The sequence below is a fragment of the Stegostoma tigrinum genome, chromosome 12, assembly GCF_030684315.1.
Source record: "Stegostoma tigrinum isolate sSteTig4 chromosome 12, sSteTig4.hap1, whole genome shotgun sequence".
Lineage (NCBI taxonomy): Eukaryota > Metazoa > Chordata > Chondrichthyes > Orectolobiformes > Stegostomatidae > Stegostoma > Stegostoma tigrinum.
Window position 1 is genome coordinate 20,914,810 of NC_081365.1, and position 21,093 is coordinate 20,935,902.

A 21,093-nucleotide genomic window follows, 5' to 3' on the forward strand; every position below is an offset into this window, starting at 1 on the left:
CTAAGGTCTTAATATTATAAAATGCTTCATGTCCCAGAATAGAGACAGACGAAGTACATAATAAAGAAACCATTATAAAAAGGGACAGAGCGCTATTGACCAAAGCAGATATATACGGAGGTAAAATGAATCAGAAAGTTCAACCATAGACCATCTGAAATGCAGTTTAAGTAACAGAACACATCAATAAATGACAGCAGATTTCATACAAAGATCAAACTGAGTTCTCATGAAAAAGGCTGAGGAAACAAGAAAAACATACAATGGAGACCTTCATATTGCATCAGAGAACAGGATTATCCTTATTCTGCAAGAACTATGCTGCACCAACAAATAATATTTTTAAGAAGAAATGGAATATGTTTTTCTTATGAACTTGTGAAGACACCAGATCTTGAACCTTAACTGAATAGATGTTTAATTAATACTTACATTTGCTCCTTCCATTACTAACACAGTTGTCTCAGCACTGACATGAGTGTGTGTGTGCAAAGCCATATATGCACGCAGTCCATCACAAATAGTCCCTGCAGCATCCACCCAGCTCACATTTTCAGGTTTCTTTACTGCATTTGAAGGAGAATAGTGGAAAAATGAAAAACAAAATAAATTATTCCCTTTATTGTATTGTTTAACATGTTCTACTCTTATTCAGACATAGATCAAAAAGTGAAACTCATCTAAAGGAGAGATACTAGCATTGGAGGCCCTAGAAAATGCTCACTAGGTTTGTCCTGAGCCTGGAGAGATTTTATTTTCCATGAGTTGCGTGAGGTTGAGTAGTTTGGGCCTGTACTCACTGGAGTTGAAAATAATGATAGGAGGCTTTCTTGAAACATGCACGTTTCTTAAGGGACTTGGCAGGATAGATGCAGAATGGTTGTTACTCCTTCTGGAACAGCCTAGGGACAAAGGACATAATCTCAGAACAAGGAGTCACACATCGAAGGAAGAGATTAGGAAGAACTTACTCTTTCAGAGGGTAGTGAATCTGTGCAATTCTTTATGGCATTACACAGAGGCTATTGAGATTGGGTCATTAGGTACATTCAAAGCTGAGACAAACAGGCTTTTAATTAGTAAGGGAATCAATGGGATAAGGCAGGAAAGTGGAGTTGAGGATTACCAGATCACCCATGACCTCACTGAATCGCGGAGCAGACTCGATAGATCTATTTCTAGTTGTACATCTCATGTCACGTAAGTTAGAGGAAGTGACTAAAGATATTATGAAATAAATTTGAGAATATTTCTGAAAGTTGAGATTTTTCAAAAGCCATCATTAGTCCAAGACAGTAAGAGAGAGCATGTGTGCGCGCAAAGGGAGTGAGGATTGCAATTGTCTAATATTAATAATTATTTTAGGTGCTTTCTAAGAATAGTTTTGTAGTACTTTAAGATTTATGGAGAGGCCATTCAGAGACATTTTAAACAAATTGACCATGTTTTTCTGGTTTTGTGCTTCAACCACGACTGCAGAGACTCTTGGCTTCAAAAGGCACATCGCAGGTTAAAATTAGTTACAAAACATGCATTAAAAAGGAAACAGTTTATTACAAATGCTGACCACCCACACATGGCATTTTGGGTATGAATGCTGGTGCATTTTTGCCTTGTTCAGCAGTTCACAATTTCCACAGCAACAGCCAATACTGCACGGCTTCTGGTGATTGTCATAGACATCATGGCTATCCAACCAGAAAATGTGCTGATAGGGCACGTATATCAGCGGGCACACACACACACACACACACACACACTATGCAATTAACTCCGTATGTGAAGGCCTTAATTTCATTGGCAAAAACTATAGATGTGCTGATGGATTACAGCTGCGAGGTGGCACCCAGAAGCTGAAAAAATGAAAACATTCACTTTTTTCCCCATATTCAGTGAAAAAAGCCAGACAAATAAAGTCTTATTAGGACAGAGCTTCCAATTTAGAAATAAAACTGAACCTATAATGGTCAGGGCCCTTGTTAGATTAAGAGAATATTTGTTTCTAGTTTTTCTTTTAAATATTTATTCCATCATGCCCAAACATTGTCATAATTTAAGTTGCATTGCTCATGTCTTGTTTTAAAGTATTTCCATCAGCAGAGTGCACTCTTCTTTATCTTTTCTAAATGTCTCAGGTAATCGCTTACGATAATCCTTGTACATTTATCCATTATCCTTTCCCTCACCTCTTCATTTTCTGCTGCTCTTGCATTGCGCCTTTCGGATTTTCTTTGTGCAACTGCCTCACTTTTTCCTATATATGCATCTTATTTTGCAACGTTGAATACTGCAGAGATTAGCCCTGTGACAAAATGGGCATGGCACTCAAAATCGATTAGGACATCAAGTCCAAAAGTCATGGGATGTTTCACATTATCTGTTTGTTATTGTATCTGCATACCCAGATGGCTTAGCAATAAGTTAAATCTTTGATCAGAATGTGAAAAAGTGACACTTCAAGCAAAATTTATTAACCAATTTATTTATATTTAGACAACTAAAAACAGCGTATTTAGTAAATTGGGTTTACATTTTGGCATGCTACTTTTTATTCATTTATGGGATGGGAGATCTCCCGAGATGCCTTTGAGAAGGTGCTGGTGAGCTGCCTTCATGAAGTGCACGATTTGGTGCAGGCACATACAAAAAGTCATAAGAGAAGGAGTTCCAGGATGTTGACTGAGCAACAGTGAAGGAACAGTAATATATTTTCAAGTCTGCATGGTTGGTGATTTGGAGGGAAACTTACAAATTGTGATATTCCCATGTATCTGCAGCTCTAGACAATAGTAGTCATGGGTTTTCAACAATGGAGGATTGGTAAGTTTCTTACGTGCCTTGTCTAAGAAATTTAGGAAAACTTGGTCTGCATGGACAAATTGGCCAGAGCGCCTGTTTTCATCCTCTACGGCTAAAGTAAGGTACCTTTAAGATGATATGGCACTTCACTGCCTGGAAGTGTGGTAGAGGTAGTCCCAATTAAGACATTCAGGTGGACATTGGACGTTTAGTAGGATAAACTAATGTCGGATAAGATCATGGGGAGAAAAGTGGGAGACTAGCACTCAGCAATGTAGCTTGTTTTATGAGCTGGTGCAGCCATGCTGGGCCAAATGCCCTCCTTGGACCTGGAGACTAAAAGACAAAGAGCAGAATTAGGCCTTGCCATTCAAGGAGCTTGTTCCACTGTTTGATCATGGCTGATATGTTTCTCAATCCCATTCTCCTGGCTTATCCCCCTTGATGCCCTTATTAATCAAAAACCGATGTATCTCAGTCTTAAATACACTCAATGATTTGGCCTCCTCAGGTCTCTGCAGCAATGTTCAATGTTCTCCACATGTTCACTAGCCTCTGGCTGAAGAAATTCCACCTCAGTTCTCAAGGCTTGACACTCTTCACTTGGAGGCTGTACCCTTAGATCCTAGTCTCTTCTAGGAGTGAAAAGATCTTCTCCACATCCACTCTATCCAGGCCTCTCAGTATTCTGTAAATTTCAATCCATCAGATTCCCCCTCATCCTTCTACACTTCATCAAGTACAGACTCTGAGTCCTCTACCTGCCAAGTGAACCTGTCTGGTAACCTAAAGAGAATTCTTACAGAGCACTCGGTCATCTCAGGTGACCAGCTAGAAACTGATGTCCATTTCAAGCCCACTGGCTCCCACAGCTACCTAGAATACACCTCCTCCCACCCACTCTCCTGCAAAAATTCCATCCCTTATTCCCAATTCCTCTGACTCCGCCACATCTGCTCCCAAGATGAGGCATTCCACTCCCGCACATCCTAGATGTCCACGTTCTTCAAGGACCGCAACTTTCCCCTCGCAGTGGTCGAAAACGCCCTTGACCGCATCTCCCGCATTTCCTGCAACACATCCCTCACACCCCGCCCCTGCCACAACCGCCCCAATAGGATCCCCCTCGTTCTCACATACCACCCCACCAACCTCCGGATACAACGTATCATCCTCCAACACTTGAGCCATCTACAATCCGACCCCACCACCCAAGACATTTTTCCATCCCCACCCTGGTCTCCCTTCCGGAGAGACCACTCTCTCCATGACTTCCTTGTCTGCTCCACACTTCCCTCCAACCCACCACACCCGGCAGCTTCCCCTGCAACCGCAGGAAATGCTACACTTGCCCCCACACTCCTCCCTCACCCCTATCCCAGGCCCCAAGATGACCTTCCATATCAAGCAGATGTTCACCTGCACATCTGCCAATGTGGTATATTGTATCCATTGTACCCGGTGTGGCTTCCTCTACATTGGGGAAACCAAGCGGAGGCTTGGGGACCACTTTGCAGAACACCTCCACTCAGTTCGCAACAAACAACTGCACCTCCCAGTCGTGAACCATTTCAACTCCCCCTCCCATTCCTCAGACGACATGTCCATCGTGGGCCTCCTGCAGTGCCACAATGATGCCACCCAAAGGTTGCAAGAACAGCAACTCATATTCCGCCTGGGAACTCTGCAGCCCAATGGTATCAATGTGGACTTCACAAGCTTCAAAATCTCCCCTCCCCCCACTGCGTCACAACACCAGCCCAGCTTGTCCCCTCCCCCCACTGCATCCCAAAACCAGCCCAGCCTGTCTCTGCTTCCCTAACCTGTTCTTCCTCTCACCCATCCCTTCCTCCCACCTCAAGCCGTACCTCCATTTCCTATCTAGCACCTCATCCCGCCTCCTTGACCTGTCTTTCTTTTCTGGACTGACCTATCCCCTCCCTACCTCCTCACCTATACTCTCCTCTCCACCTATCTTCTTTTCTCTCCATCTTCGGTCTGCCTCCTCCTCCCTATTTATTCCAGTTCCCTCTCCCCATCCCCCTCTCTGAAGGGGGTTCCAGGCCCGAAACGTCAGCTTTTGTGCTCCTGAGATGCTGCTTGGCCTGCTGTGTTCATCCAGCTCCACACTTTGTTATCTTGGATTCTCCAGCATCTGCAGTTCCCATTATCACAGACACAGGGAAAATGTGCAACTCCACACTGACAGTCACCCAAGGCTGAAATCAAACTTAAGTCCTTCCTGCTGAGGCAGTGCTGCTAACCACTGTGCTGCCCCTACATCTCTATTCTTCTTACCAAACTGCATAACTTCACACTTTCCCATGTTATATTCCATCTGCCACTTCTTTGCCCACTCTCCCTGCCAGCCCAAATCCTTCTGCAGCCTACCCCATCACTAACATTACCTGTCCCTGCATCTATTTGTGTCCATTCTTGCCTCTATCACCTTTTATATCCAAAACACAAACTCTTACTTCCTTCTTTTCTATTACTAGTGAGCTTACTCTCACATTTCATCTTCTCCCCCTTATTACTTTTTTAAAGTTATCCTTGCTGGTTTTTAAAGGCTTTACAATCCTCTGGATTGTAATCTTCACCACACTGTATGCTTTTTCTTTTGCTTCTATGCTGTTCCTGACTTGCCTTTTCAACCATGGTTGCCTCGTTTGTTTGCTGCTTCTTCCTTGGGATGAATTCTTGTGCCTCTTGAATTACCCTCAAACTCCAGCCACAGTTGCTCCAACATCTTCCCTGCTAGGCTCCTCTTCCAAGCAACTCTTGTCAGCTCCTGACTCAGTTATTTAATTACCTTTAATCAACTGTAATATCATTACATCTGATTTCAGCTTCTCCCTCTCAAATTGAATTCTATGTTATTACGGTTGCTACCCCCAGGGTTTCCTGACCTTAACCTCTGTAAGTCAAGTCTGCCTCATGACACATCATCAAATCCAGAATTGTACGTTTCCTAGTAGGTTGGACCACAAGCTGCTCCAAAAAAAAAGACATCTCATCAAAAAAGACATACTCCTTTTCTTGAGATCCGCTACCAAACTGATTTTCCCAGTCTACCTGCACATTGAAGTCCCTCGTGATTATTGTAATAACAAAGAACAGTACAGCACAGGAAATGGACCTTTCGCCTACCAAGGCTGTGCCAAGTCACAGTGCCCTTCCAAACTAGAAACCGTTTGCCTCTACTCAGTCCATGTCGCTCTATTCCCTACCTATTCATTTATCTGTCAAGATGCCTCTTAAACATTGCTGCAGTCTTCCCTTCACCTCCTCTGGCAATACATTCCAGGCACTTACCACTCTGTGTGGACTCACCTCTCATCATCTTTAAACGTAACCCTCTTCTAATTTAAAACTATGTTCCTAAGTAATTGGCATTTCTACACTGGGGTGAACAAAAGACCCAAACTATCCATGCCTCGAATAATTTTGTAAACTTCTTTCAGATCGATCCTCATTCTTTGACATTCAAGCGAAAACAAACCAAGGTTGTCCACTCTCACCTTATTGCTAATACCCTTCAAGCCAGGCATATCCTGGTAAACCATTTTTGTACTCTCTCCAAAACCATGTTTTTATTTATTCATTCACAGGATGACGGCAAGGCTGGTTAGGCAGCATTTATTGCCCATCGCTAATTGCCCAGAGGTCAGTTAAGAGCCAACCACAATGCTGTGGGTTTGGAGTCACACGTAGGTCAGGCCAGGTAAGGATGACATTTTCCTTCCCTCAAAAGGACATTAGAGGAAAAACATAGGTTTTTCTGACAAGAGTTTCATGGTAATCATTAGTCTCATAATTTGAATACAAATACAATACTGAATACAAATTCCACTATCTACCACAGCAGGATTCAAACCCAGGTCCCCAGATTAACAGTCCAATGATAATACCACTTGGGCATTGTTTCCATATTCTTGTGGCAGAGTGGCAACCAGAACTGTACACAATATTCCAAATGCAGCCTCACTAAAGTTCTGTATAGCTACAACATGACTCACCAATTTTTATATTCTATGCCCTGATCAATAACAGCAAGCATGCCATAAATATTCTTGACCACTTTATCCAATTGTGTTGCCACTTTCAGGAAACTGTGGACCTATACACCTAGTTCCCTCTGTATGTTGATGCTACTAAGGGTTCTGCCAGTTACTATATTCTTCTCTTCTGCACAAGATTTGCTACAATGCATCACCTTCTATTTGTCAGGATTAAACTCCATCTGCCACTTTTCTACCCAATTCTCCGGCCTATCTAAATCCCGCTGTATCTTCTGGCAATCCTCAATATCTGCAGCTCCCTCAATCTTTGCATTGTCCACAAACTTACTAATCAAGACCACCCACATTCTCCTCCAAATCATTTATATATATTACAATCAACAGGGGTCCCAGTTGCGATACCAGTGGAATGCCACTGGTCACAAATCTCTAGTCAAAAAAAAGCACTCTTCCACCACTACTGTTTTCTATGACTCAGCCAGTTCTGTATACATCCTACCGTGGATGCCATGTGAATTCACCATTTTTCAAAATCAGCCTGCCACAAGGGACTTTGTCAAAGCCCTTGCTAAAGTCAATCTCCACAACATCTGCCACCCTGCCCTCAATCATCTTTGACACCTCCTCAAAAAACTCAATCAAGGTTGAGAGATACGACCTTTCCCGTACAAAGCCATGCTGCCAAGTGCCTTTCCTACATGTCCTTTGTTTCCTGAATTATTTTCTGCCTCACCTCCCCCCATCCGTGATCTTCTTGCAGCCACATCTGTGATTCCCACCACATTTCAACCTGTGCTATAAGCTCATTTACCTTGTTCCACATATAGCACACATATAAATACAACACCCTCAGCCCTACGTTGCCTGCCCACTTTCTCATCATTGTTCCTTTATCTGCTGTGCCTCAAGTTAGATTCCTGGCCCTTTCCGTACTCTCTGTCCTCTTACCCTTTCTGGAAATTTTAGTAACCGCTGCTGAACCCTTCCCACTAACCTTTTCCATGGGACTGAACTTCAGCACTACCTCCTGGATCCCTCGAACAGCCTCACTCATAGGCACACGCTTCTGTCCCTGACCACTGACTAAATTAGAAGTAGCTAATCTAAAGAGTGTGACTGCCTCCTGAACACAGCATCCAGGTAACTCTGCCCTTCTCTGATGAGTCTTAGTGTTCGAAGCTCAGACTCAGTGCATTATCTCTGAGCCAGAGTTCCTGAAGCAACCAATACCTGCTACAGATGCAGTCACAATGAAGCACAAAGGGGTTCACCAGCTCCCACATCATGCAATTACAATACATTGCCTGGCCCAGCATCTTTATTATAATTCCTTGTTCTTAACTTGACTTTTTAAAGTTTTGGACTTTTCTTTAGTTTACAGCCTGTAAATAATTTCCCTATTTAGCTTCAATCTGAATGTTACCTATATTAGTCAAATTAGTACCTATCACCAACCAATTAACTTACAGTTTACTTGTGATGTCACTCTTTTGCAAAAGGCCTCTGATCCTGAGCCTCAACTTAACCCATTGAAAGAAACCTTACAAACTATAAGCCGAAAAAAAGTGCCCAACTCACTGAAGTGTATACTCACTTTGGCGGTGTCTTATTCTGGATATGATCTTGCCTTCCTGACCATGCAAGATTTCATGATAGAAAGCGCACAACAGGCCCTCTCTTAAACAAAGGCGAAGTGAGATATACTACCTCAGCTTCAATAGTAATTAACACGTATTCAGGCTTCAGGTGATTGACCAATACCTGTACCTCAGTCATCTACCTTATTACCCTTTCCATTAGACTTCTGAGTTTTAAACTTTTAAAGTAGAGGAAGATTTATCAATTCTATTCTCCTACTGCCTCCAAATTGTCCAAACATACCAAAAAATGCCTGAAAAAAAATCTGTGCGCTGCAAATCAGAAACAAAATAAAATGACCCTTTTTCAAGGTAAGGAGTCAAAGATAACGCTTTGGGTTCAGTGGCCTTTCTTCAAGGAACAGGAACTCTGATTTCTATCCAAAGATGTTGCCAGACCTGCTGAGATATTCCAGCAACTTCTATTTTCATCTCAAAACTGTATTTTCATTAAGGCTGTGTCTCACTGGATGTAATCTCTCCCTCCTGACTGGGCAAAACCTACTGAAGAGGAGCTCCTTTTGCACCTTAACATTTCTGTGATTCTGAGGTAGACACAGCAACTAAACGTTGATGGTGGGGGTGTGGGTGACATGGAAGCTGTGCCAATTAAACAGGCTGCATTATCCTGGTTGTCAAGCTTCTTGAATGTGTGTGGTTGGAGCTGCATTCATCCAAGTAAAGTGGGGAACTTCCACTATAGTCCTGACTGGTGTTTTGTCGATGATGGGCATGCCATGGAGAGTCAGGAGGCATTTGTGGTGATCTGCTGTTGTAGCCACAGTAATGACAATAGCTAGTCCAATTAACTTTCTTATCAATGGTAACTCCTAGAATGTTGATCAAAAGATGGAAATACCCTTAGATATCAAGGGTGGTGGTGAGATTCTTTGTTGGAGATGCTCATTGCTGGGTACTTGGATCGCACAAATATTCCTTGTTACACATCAACCTGCATCAGGATACTATCTACATCGTGCTGCATTCTGCATTTGGACATGGACTGCTTCAGCATATACCAATTAACCTAAATGTTATTTTATCGTCAACGCCTTTGCCACTTGTTCACAAGAACAAAATTAAGCTTTGATTTATTTCACAGCTGTACTTCAAGGGAGACAACTACATATTGCTACCATATGGAGACAGCCATCTGAACCAAGTCAGCTTTTCTGCCACGACATTTGCAACACAATTTAAAACCTTTACAAGACCCTCAGAATTGACCCCAATGGTCCCTACAAGACTTTTTGAACAGCCAATCCTAGACTTTGAATAATCAACTGCAGACACCATTTTATAATCTTAAACATGAGTTAGAAATTTATTAACATTACTTTAGCAGAGCAAAAATTAAATAACAAAGTAATCTAATGGATCTTTGCCTGTGTGACAATGACGTCACTTTTAAAAGGTTATTTTTTCCCCTGGGTTTCTGTTTGAAGAGAGACTGTAAAGACAGAGGTACTGAATTGGCTAATAAACACTGCTTAAGTAAACAACTTAGGAGGCCTTCAATAAGAAGGTTGGAACAATGGAAGCAGCTTGGATGGGAGCGGCCAGCTCTCTCAGATCAGGCTCTCTAGTTTTTTTAAAATAGTTGTAGCAATCAGAAGCCATCAGGCCTCAGAAGAGTTGGCAGCTTAAGGAGATGATTCTTATCTGCTACTTTTTCTAAAATTTCTCGATGGTGTTTCCCCCTGGGAAATTGGAGAACTGCATGTAAGAATCGGTGTCTGAACTTGCTTTTTTGCCAAGGTGTGTGTATATGGATGTTACTATATTGGAACACCTAATTAGTAAGAGGTACTGTACCGACCCGTTGGTTCAGTTTTCCAAGAGTTATGTTCTTCCAAATTCCTCTTTGTTTATATTTTTACTGTAGTGTTTCAATAAATTATTTTGCTTAATGTCAAGTAGTTCGATGAGTTGCATCACATCTACAACACCCACTTCACATCTACCTTTAAAAGAATATAAAGTTCGGGTCTGGGCTACCCTCTTAACACATTGAGGGGCCTGCTCCTGTCCATAACACTTTAACCTCCAAATCTGTGTTTTCAGCCTCTTTTGTACAAAGGACAGGCAGATAAGCAAACAGTTAAAGGATAAATGAAATAAAATAACATAACTAGTCAAAGGACTTCAGTTGTTGTCCAATGCATTGTTCCACAGAGACAGTCATACAGCTTGGAAACAGACACTTCGATCCAACTCAGCCACGCCCACCAGGCTTTTGAATTTGGCCTAATCCCATTTGCCAGCATCTGGCTTATAATCCCTAAAAAATCCCTATTCATATACCCATCCAAATGACATGTAAATGTTGTAATTGTACCCACTTCCGCCACTTTTTCTGTTAGCTTGTTCCATACACGCATCACCCTCTATGTGCAAACTTTGCCCCACCTGTTCCTCCTGAATCTTTCCCCTCTCACCTTAAACCTACGCATTTAATTTTGGACTTGCACACCCAAGGAGAAAGAACTGGAGTACTCCCTGTATCCATGCCGCTCTTTTATAAACTTCTGTAAGGGCAACCCTCAATCTCTAACGCTCCAGGGAAAAAGAGCCCCAGTCTATTCAGTCTCTACCTAGAACACAAACCGTCCAGTCCTGACAACATCTTTGTAAAACCTCTTCTGCGCTCTCTCAAGTTTAAACAAATTCCTTCCCAGAGAAGGGTGACCAGAACTGTATGCCATATTCTAAAAGATGATGGCTTCTATTGATTTTCTGGAGACGTCAATCAGGGTTGCCTTGAATTTCATGCAGATGAAGGCAGTAGTACTCGAAGTGTGAAGGTGGATGAACACAGCAGGCCAGGCAGCGTCAGAGGAGCAGGAAGGCTGACGTTTCGGGCCTAGACTCTTCTTCAGAAAAGGGGGATGGGGAGAGGGTTCTGAAATAATTTGGGGGGGGGGGGGGGGGGGGGGAGGCGGATTGAAGATGGATAGAGGAGAAGATAGGTGGAGAGGAGACAGACAAGTTAAAGGAGTGGGTAAAGGAGTGGGGATAGAGCCTGTAGGGGGACTGAAGGTGGGGTGGTGGGGAGGGGATAGGTCAGTCCGGGGAGGACAGACAGGTCAAGGGGGCAGGATGAGGTTAGAAGGTAGGAATAAGGAGGTGCGGCTTGAGTTGGGAGGAGGGGATAGGTGAGGGGAAGAACAATTTGGGAAGTGGGGGGAGGGGACGAGCTGGCCTGGTTTTGGGATGCAGTGGAGGGAGGGGAGATTTTGAAGCTTGTGAAATCCACATTGATACCATTGGGCTGCAGCATTCCCAAGCGGAATATGAACTGCTGTTCCTGCAACCTTCGGGTAGCATCGTTGTGGCACTGCAGGAGGCCCAGGATGGACATGTCATCCAAGGAATGGGAGGAGGAGTTGAAATGGTTCGCGACTGGGAGGTGCAGTTGTTTATTGCGAACCGAGCGTAGGTGTTCTGCAAAGCGGCCCCCAAGCCTCCGTTTGGTTTCCCTGATGTAGAGGTAGCCACACCATGTACAGCGGATACAGTATACCACATTGGCAGATGTGCAGATGAACATCTGCTTGATGTGGAAAGACTTTTTGGGGCCTGGGATGGGTGAGGGAGGTGGTGTAGCACTTCCTGCGGTTGCAGGGTAAAAAAAGTGTCGGGTGTGGTGGGGCTGGAGGGGAGTGTGGAGTGGACAAGGGAGTTACAGAGAGAGTGATCCCTCCGGAGAGCGGACAAGGGTGGGGATGGAAAAATGTCTTTGGTGGTGGAGTTGGATTGTAGATGGCAGAAGTGTTGGAGGATGATGTGTTGGATCCGGAGGTTGGTGGGGTGGTATGAGGGGACTGGGGGGGGGGGAATTCTCTTTTGGTGGTTATTGCAGGGACGCAGTGTGAGGGATGAGTTGTGGGAAATGCGGGAGACATGGTTGAGGACCTTCTCGACCACTGCTGGGTGGGGTGGGTGGTGCGGTCCTTGAAGAACGAAACATCTGAGATGTGTGGGAGTGGAATGCCTCATCCTGGGAGCAGATGCGGCAGAGGCAAAGGAATTGGGAGTAGGGGATGGAATTTTTGCAGGTACGTGGGTGGGAGGTGGTGCATTCTAGGTAGCTGTGGATGACGGCGGACTTGAAATGGATATCGGTTTCTAGGTGGTTGCCTGAGATGGAGACAGAGGGGTCCAGAGAGAAGAGGGATGTGTTGGAGATGGTCCAAGTGAACTTGAGGTTGGTGTGGAAGGTGTTGGTGAAGTGGATGAACTGTTCAAGCTCCTCTTGGGAGCACAAGGCACTGCCGATACAGTCATCAATGTAACGGAGGAAGAGGTGGGGTTTAGGGCCAGTGTAGGTATGTAAGAGGGATTGTTCCATGTAACCTACGAAGACGCAGGCATAGCTTGGGCCCACACAAGTACCCATGGCCACCCCCTTTGTCTGTATGAAGTGGGAGGAATCATAAGAGAAGTTGTTGAGGGTGAGGGCAAGTTCGGCTAGGTGGATGAGGGTGTCAGTGGAGGGGGACTGGTTGGGTACTCATAACTTAGTTGTTTATTCCCTCAGCTGCTCATGGGAGGTTAGGCAGGGAGAATTCAAAACAATGCTGCGCAATCAACAGGCAGACGCCTTTTCCTTCAAAAGCACAATCCAATATCAATTCAAACTCCGATCATTCCCCGATAGACTGAGCATCTCCTATATCAAGTCACAGTTACCACTCAACCTCTGTCATCTTCTTTAGCAGAAAGTCTTTTCCAGGCTTGATGGAATAAATTCCCACATTCTAACCTCATTAATAGCCAACTTCTTCTGTCTGTTTAACTACAACATCCTGCTTCAGCATTGAAACGTCTGCAGAAACGTTTGGTCAGGAACCAACCTGCAATTAATTTCCAGGCCTGACCTCATGAATAAACAAAAGCTTGTTCAGTTTGCTTTCCTTTCAATGCAAACAATTAAACACAGTCAAAAAGTCATTTTTCTTACAATTCCCTGTTGACAACTCCAAACCAAAATTCTCTAAAATTGAGAATAAAATAGTTTTTAAAAAAATCACAAGCACTCAAAACAACATCTTAAAGAAAAAAAAAATTGATATTTCAGTACTTTTTCCTACCAAGACTATGTTCATGAACAAGCAGAATATCGGACAGTCCAGATTCTTTGCAATCCAAAGGCAGAATCCCTGTGAAAAGGGCATAGCAGTGAACATATTAACCTCGGAATTTCAAAAACATTGGCATATACATCAAATACATCTTGATTTTGCTTACCAGCTACTTCATCATTTGGCTTAAAGAACCTCACTTTTGGTCCAACTGAAAAAAGTATATTTAAAGAATATCATTAAATATAGTTTGAAACAAACGAAAGTACATTATTGTCTACTTAATTTTTAAACATGGGAACATTCTTGAAATAAATTCTAACAGCTATCCATTATCAAAGCGAGGAAGTTTCTTCTGTTTGGAATAGGCAAACCTGCTGGTATGTTTCTTAGACTTTAAAGTTTTAAGGCTATGTTTGTTTTGGAAAAAAAATAACTGCAATTATTGGCCTAGGACAGGAAGACAGCTTTCCTTTCAAAAATTAAAACATCCCAACGCAGAGCTGAAGAATAAATACTGTGGTGTGCCAGCCTCAAAAACTCAGCAGAAAGGCATAGTTCCACAGCAATGCTTAATTGTTTCTTTTCTACTCTGAACATCTGTTTTTAAAAGCTTTTGCAGTTCCTCCAAAATGATTTTAAACAGTTAAATTAGTCAATTTTCTAATGTTTTATTATCCAACTACACAGCAATTACTGGTTGTAGCTTTACAATAGTGGATATATAAGATTAGGTCACATATTTGGAGCTACAGTGCCTAAAGAGATTGTGTGCATGAAGCTGGTGGTTAATGGTATGTAGTTAACTTTTGGGACTAGGCTCATTTATTCCTACAATCGGTCATATATTTGATCTCCCTAAGCTTCCAGTTTTTTGCTCCTCTGAAGAAAATCACAGTGGTAGTACACAGCAGTGGACTAATAACCCGAACAGTTGAACTGATAATCCAGGAAATGCAAGTTGAAATTCATTATGATAATTTTACCATGAATTCCGTTTATAAGTAGATGGTATTAAAAATTCAGTAAAAAACAAACACCACAAAGCAATCAGACCATCGTAAAAACCCCAGAGGTTTACTGTTGTTAGGGAAGAAAGCCTACTGTCCATCCATGGTTTATCTCAGTTATGACTCTTTCAGACTTCATATTTTTAGTGATCAAGATCATTGTGGGGACTCAACCTTGTTCACAGCAGTGCCTCCAGGGATGATTTTACAGGAGATGCAAAACAAAAGGATGCATCTGAGGCTGCCATTGAATTAAGGACTTCCAGCTGGTTGTGCAGGAACAGAGAGTGTGAGCCCATGAGAGTAATGTGAGGTGGCAGTGCTACTGGTCTGCATGGAATGAGAGGGGGTTGGATTAAATGGAGGAGTGAAACAATTGGACGCAATGGTGTCATTTATTCAACACCAATACTATTCCTCAAACAACAGCAGTCTTCAAGAAATTTGATGAAAAATTAAAGTCTCTGCAGTGGAGGACCTCAGGCTTTACAATTTGAATCTTAGGGCCACGGACATTGGTTGCGGGGTCCTATGTACCCCATAACCCATATGCACGTGGCAGATTGGTACTAAAACTAAAGTAACATGGGATTCAAAGTGAGCTGGCTAGATGGATAGAAAACTGGCTCGGTCATAGAAGACACAGGGTAGCAATGGGAGGGTGCTTTTTCAGAGTGGAGACCAATAACTAGTGGTATTCCACAGGGATCATTCTTGGGTCCGATATATACTACAAACAAGAGATGATCTGGAGGAAAATGTGCATGGTCTGATTGGTAAGTCTGCAGATGACACGAAGATTGGAGGAGTTGCTGACAACTGTGAAAGGATGCAACAGGATATAGATAGATTGGAGACTAGAGCAGAGAAATAGCAGATGGAGTCAAATACAAACAAATGCGAGGTGAATGCACGTTGGAGGTTCAAATTTAGGTGTGAATTATACTGTAAATGGCAGAACTCATAGGAACATGAACAAACAGAATGATCTAAGTGTACTGATCCACAGTTCTCTACAAGTGGTAAAACAGGTGGCAAAGGTGATTAAGAAGGCATATGGCATGCTTGCCTTCACTGGCCTGGGCACGGAGTACAAGAGTTGGCAAAACATGTTGCAGCTATAGGAAATCCTTGTTAGCCTGCATTCGGAGTAGTGTGTGTGGTTTTGGTCACCACATTACCAGAAGGACGTGGAAACTTTGGGAAGAGTACAGAGAAGGTTCACCAGGACGTTGAAGGAAATGGGCTATCTGAATGGTTAAAAAGACTAGGATTACTTTCACTGGAAAGTCAGCGGCTGAAAAGAGACCCGATCGAGGTCTACAAAATTCTGAGAGGTATAGATAGGGTGGATAGTCAGAGGCTTTTCCCCAGGGCTGAAGTTTCAATTACAAGGGGGCACATGTTCAAGGTGAGAGGACATAAGTTTAAGGGAGATGTGCGAGGGAAGTTTTTCATGCAGAGAGTGGTAGAAGCCTGGAATGTACTGCCAGAGGTGGTGGAAGCAGACACGTTGGTGACATTTAAGAGGCATCTGAATGGTTACATGAATAGAGGGGGATTAGAGGGGTATAGACCGAATAAGGCCAGAAGGTTTGTGTTTTTAGTTCAGTCAGTGCATAATGATTGGCACAGGCTTGGAGCACCAAGGACCTTTTCCTGTGCTGTATTTCTCTTTTGTTCTTTGTTTCATTTTGGACCCAACAGGCTGTGGATACAATGGCAGTGGTATACTGGAAAATTGTTGATAATTTGTTGCCCATGAGTCTCAACTAATTTCACCGCTTTCGAATGGGTTGTCAGAACAGGCGTTGGGGCGGGGTGGGGGGTGCTGCTGTGAGAAGAGGTGGTGGGCAATACTTTGGGCAACTGGTACAATGACAATGACAAATCTCCACAATATCACAGCCTAGCAGAGAACCACGTGTCAAGAGTTCATGGGCAAAATCCCTGTTGGTGTAAAATATCATGTGTAATCAGATGGAAGAAATAAAAAGGCACCAGTATCAACCCAAAGGAACATGCTAAATTTTCATAAAGCACAGAGGCGGTGTGTACTGGCTTGCTAAGCGGCCACTAGGATCTCACTGTTGTCCAGTGTATATGATTTTTATAAATTATAGACTTCATCGTTAGATAATCAGCAGAATTGGTGATCTTTCTCTCCCCTGTTCAGCAATGTTGAAACCAATTGCATGGTCATAACACTTAGCTAATTTCACACAGATCTAAGAACTAGTTGGAAAGGTTAATCTCCACATCCTGTACAGGATCTCTAAGCAGAGTCTGGGGAAAAACAATTAAATTTAACTATACTGCTCTCATTTCTACAAACTAATGTTCTGTGCTTGACCAGAAAAAAATGCCGATTTCTTTCATGTTGCAGTCCTTCTACTTGCAAACGAAAAACTGTGCAGAACAAAATTTCGAGATAAATTTTTAATCAAAGGTTAGGGATAGAAAGACTTAATCATTTTACATTAAAATCAAATCATCACTTACCTTCAAGAACCACTCCAGCAACTTCTCTTCCAATTGGAAAGAAATCTTGCTGTAAATTTAGTTCCTTCAGCAGCTAAATACAAAGCGACATTTTTTTAAAATGAAGAAATATGCATGTTTTATTAAAACTGCAATTTTAAAAACATTGATACATGAGAAATAGACCACTGTTTATTGCCAGCACTTTGCTGCCCTTGAGAAGAAGTTGTGAACTGCCTTCGTAAACTGCTACAGTCCATTTACTATAAGTAGACCCACAATGACTTCGGGGGGGAATTCCAGGATTTTGTCCCAATGATCCTGCATGAACAGCAACATATTTTCAAGTTAGAATGACGAGTGGCTTGGAGAGGAACTTACAAATGCTGGCATTCCCACCTGCTACCCTTGTCCTTCTACAAGATAGTGTTTGTGGATCTGGAAGGTCCTTTTTCAGGAACCTTGTTGAATTTCTGCAATGTGTCTTGTCAAGCTGCTGCTCATGAGCAACAGTGCTGGAGGAAATTACTTTTTTGGGGATTAAGCGGACTTCTTTGAAGATTTTACACAGTACAACGGTTCTCTAAAATACAAATACAATAACACATGCTAGAAGATCACTGTTGAAGTAATTTTTTATGCTGAGTACAATATTAGTTTAAGTGTTACAGCAGGATTTTTTTTTTCCCTTGTACACTAGGGGTTTATTGGAATATGACATTTTCTGCCCACTGCCAATTGCCTTGTAACTTGGGATTCATGTTCACTATCTGGATTTTGCGGAGGAGGTCCATTTGTGCCTTTGTTTACTTACTCAATAATTTTCATCTTATGCTTAACCTCGTTAACTTTCAGTCTCGGAGACCAGAAGTACAAAAAGACATTTTGTTTCTTTCTAAAATGCGTAACCAGATACAGATAGAAAAAGAACATAATCTTCCCTAATCTTGGTGAGATATCTCCCCCACCCACCCCACAATGGCTCATTATGGTTACGTGATTCACTAATACAATGTAAATAAATACTCATTGATATTATTCACTTTACAATGACAGTATCAATTTTAAAATACTGTTCCATATTTAGGAAGAGAGTTAAATTTGAATAGGAATTTCTTTACAAAGACTATTACCAGCTAGTCATTTTGGACACAAATGTATTGTTGGCAAACTTGTTACCTAAATATTGTCCAAAATAGGCCTTCAGAGAACTCAGTCATAACAGGGCACAAGTTCATATAGTGAAACATTATTATAGCAATAAAACACTTAAATCATCTTTCAAATAACATTTCCAGTAGCTTAGGTGCACCCTCCATCCTTCTCCCTTCAGAAAAGCCTTTACTTCAATTAGATCATTGGCCTAACACTTGGCCTTGGGCAAATCTTTCTCTACTTCCCTGGCAAAGAGAATCTTGAAACAATTCTGAGAGTATCCTGAAGGTATTTGCTCCTTCCACAGAATTACAATGCTTGTATAAAGAAAAGCAACCATGCCAGCAATGACTGCATTTAACTGCACATGACATTGCTGATAGTTTTTCATTCCAATACCAAAAGAAAATACATAAAAGAAGCATCAATAAGACAGAGATAGAATATGGAAAATAACACAAGATTGGAGGGCTCAGGACTTCCAATCTTGCAGTAAATTTGAAAATGCCATTCCTTACAAGTCCTCTCATGGTGCAAAGTGGTGCTTAATTGTTTCCCCAAAGGTTGGAGGGAAAAACTGGACAGCTAATTGCTGAGGATTGTGCCCACATACATTGGAAGGGCGAGAAGTTCTGAACCTGGTCTTTCGATGAAAACAGTAAGGCTAGTTCAGTTTTTAAATTGGGAAACACCAAAACTTATGTAAAGAAAAATAAAACGAGAAATGAAAGCTATATTGGTGTAAATGTAAAGGCAAACAGAACAAAAGAAACAACAAAGACTAAGTATAAAATGCAACAGAAAACAATGTTTAAAGTGAAATAAGACATGCTCCCGTTTTGCATATACATCTATATACCTAACTACAAATACATAACAAGATTATAGTAGATTTACCTTGGTATTCAAAGGACTGAAGGCACAAACTTTAACCTGTAATTTTATGTAATGGTCATATACACTTGGAACAGATTCCTAAAAAAAAAAGGAACAAATATGTTTGTTAGTCATGTGCCTATTAATAGGACATTGACATTGATTCACCTTTACTGAATACCTTGTTTGTGCCTCAGTTGCACAGATGTGCCTTTTGATGATACTATCCAGTTTATACCAACAACATCATGTGGTCAGAAAAATGAAAGATCCTGGAGCCTGCATGTTGTGCCTTCAGTTGTAAATGCCCTAAGGTATGGAATATCCTCCCCCACCACATATTCTTTTTCACTTCCTTTAAGGCTTATCCGTTTGATCAAACTTTTTGTCATCCACTATCTCTCCATAAATAGTTTATTCTATGACAGAATAAAATCAGAAAATGCTGAAGATTACCTCAGCAGATTGGGCACCATACAAACATTTTTCCTTATTTTTTATCGGTTTCTTTCTCTTCACAGTCGGCACTTGATCTTCTAAGCATCTTCCAGCATTTTCTGATTTTATTTCAAATTCCCATCAGCAGTCGTCTGCTCTGGGCATCAGTTAGCTCATTTGGCTGAATGGATGGTTTGCAATGCAGAAGAGTCAGTGTGGGTTCAGTTCCAGCTCAGGAGACTATAAACAAGTATCCTCTCCTCTCCCTTCTTGTCTGAAACATGGTGACCTGGATGTGTAAACTCCAGGTTGTCTCTCTCTCTAATGCGAAAGCAGCCCGTTGGTCTGGTAGCTCTATTGCCACTTCACCTTTACCTGTTATTATGCAAGTGTTGCAATTGAACTTGCCTCAGTCTTGACTACTTCCAGAATGCAGTCAACTGAAGGGGCTTAAAGTAAATTCACGCAGATACACTTCCACTGCGTACTGGCAAATTCAGACTTTCATCTGTGAGCTCATACTTCAACTACAGGAGAAGAAGCCAAACTCAAAGTCTTCACCAGCATAGCTAGGGCAAGTGGGAACATTGTTTGACAATCATATTGATTTGTTAACCGTGGGTTTACAATGCAGCAGACATTCAATAGCACCTTCCAAACCTACAACCATCACCACCGAAAAAGGTAGCAAACGCCTGCGAATGCCACCCCCTGCAAGATTCCCTCCAAACCATACATCAGGGCTGAGTGGAGTCCCGCGGCTTGGAATATTAACTCTCTATCTCTGAAGATATGTCAAATTTGCCAAGTTTCTCCAGCACTTTGTTGTTACCTCAGATTTCCAGAATACACAGTATTTTGCTTAATTTCCCGAAGTAGCGTCACCAGATCCTATGTATTAATGGCTGCCGTGGAGCCTCAACTAAGTTACAACAGACATGTTCCTGCTCGAACACGTCATTCTCACTGTTCCAACAGGGGTTGGTCATCATGATTGTTAAGCCTTAAGATGAGAGTGCAATGAGAAAATGTTTAGGAACCACTGCCATACACCATCCCGATTTGGAACTATATCATTTCTCCACTGCCAGTAGGTCAAAACCCAAAACCTCTTGTCTCAATAACATGGGATCTACACCACAGGACGACTGTGGTTCCAGACAGCAGCTCGCAAACACCTGCTCAAGGGCAACTTGATAAGGGTGTAAATATTGGCCTAACCAACTATAGTAACTATCCATAAAAGAATATTTAAAAAAACCTTGGTTTCGGAATGGATGCCCAACTTTACAAATTCACCAGTATCTTCTGAATAAGGCACATTCGTCATACTTGTAATTGCAAGCAGGAGCTAAATTAAGTTACATCATTCATTCGGTTCCTGCTTATCATTATAAAACATGATTTCCAGACGAACAGACACTAATTCAAGCAAAGTATTCCAATTGACTAATTTATTTCTAAATCAAGCTAATGCAATAAAGACAAGGAGGCAGCTTCTAGCCAGAAGGCCAATCTTGGCCCAATGAGGACTCGGCAAGGTATGCTCCAGAGGGGTGGTCTCAGATTGGCATGGCAGTGTCTAGGTTTG

At 42.1% G+C, this 21,093-nt stretch overlaps 1 protein-coding gene across 3 annotated transcripts in view; it reads right to left on the reverse strand.

The window, feature by feature from the left end:
* cryzl1 (crystallin, zeta (quinone reductase)-like 1) overlaps nucleotides 1-21,093 on the reverse strand; it is an 83,671-nt gene that overhangs the window by 48,624 nt on the left and 13,954 nt on the right. For all 3 annotated transcript variants that reach the window (XM_059650192.1, XM_059650189.1, XM_059650190.1), the window contains 5 exons: nucleotides 19,086-19,163; nucleotides 17,055-17,127; nucleotides 13,709-13,753; nucleotides 13,552-13,620; nucleotides 433-566 (listed from right to left, as the gene is read on the reverse strand). In XM_059650192.1, coding sequence (XP_059506175.1) covers nucleotides 433-566; nucleotides 13,552-13,620; nucleotides 13,709-13,753; nucleotides 17,055-17,127; nucleotides 19,086-19,163 — 399 coding nt within the window. The remainder of the gene's footprint in view (nucleotides 1-432; nucleotides 567-13,551; nucleotides 13,621-13,708; nucleotides 13,754-17,054; nucleotides 17,128-19,085; nucleotides 19,164-21,093) is intronic.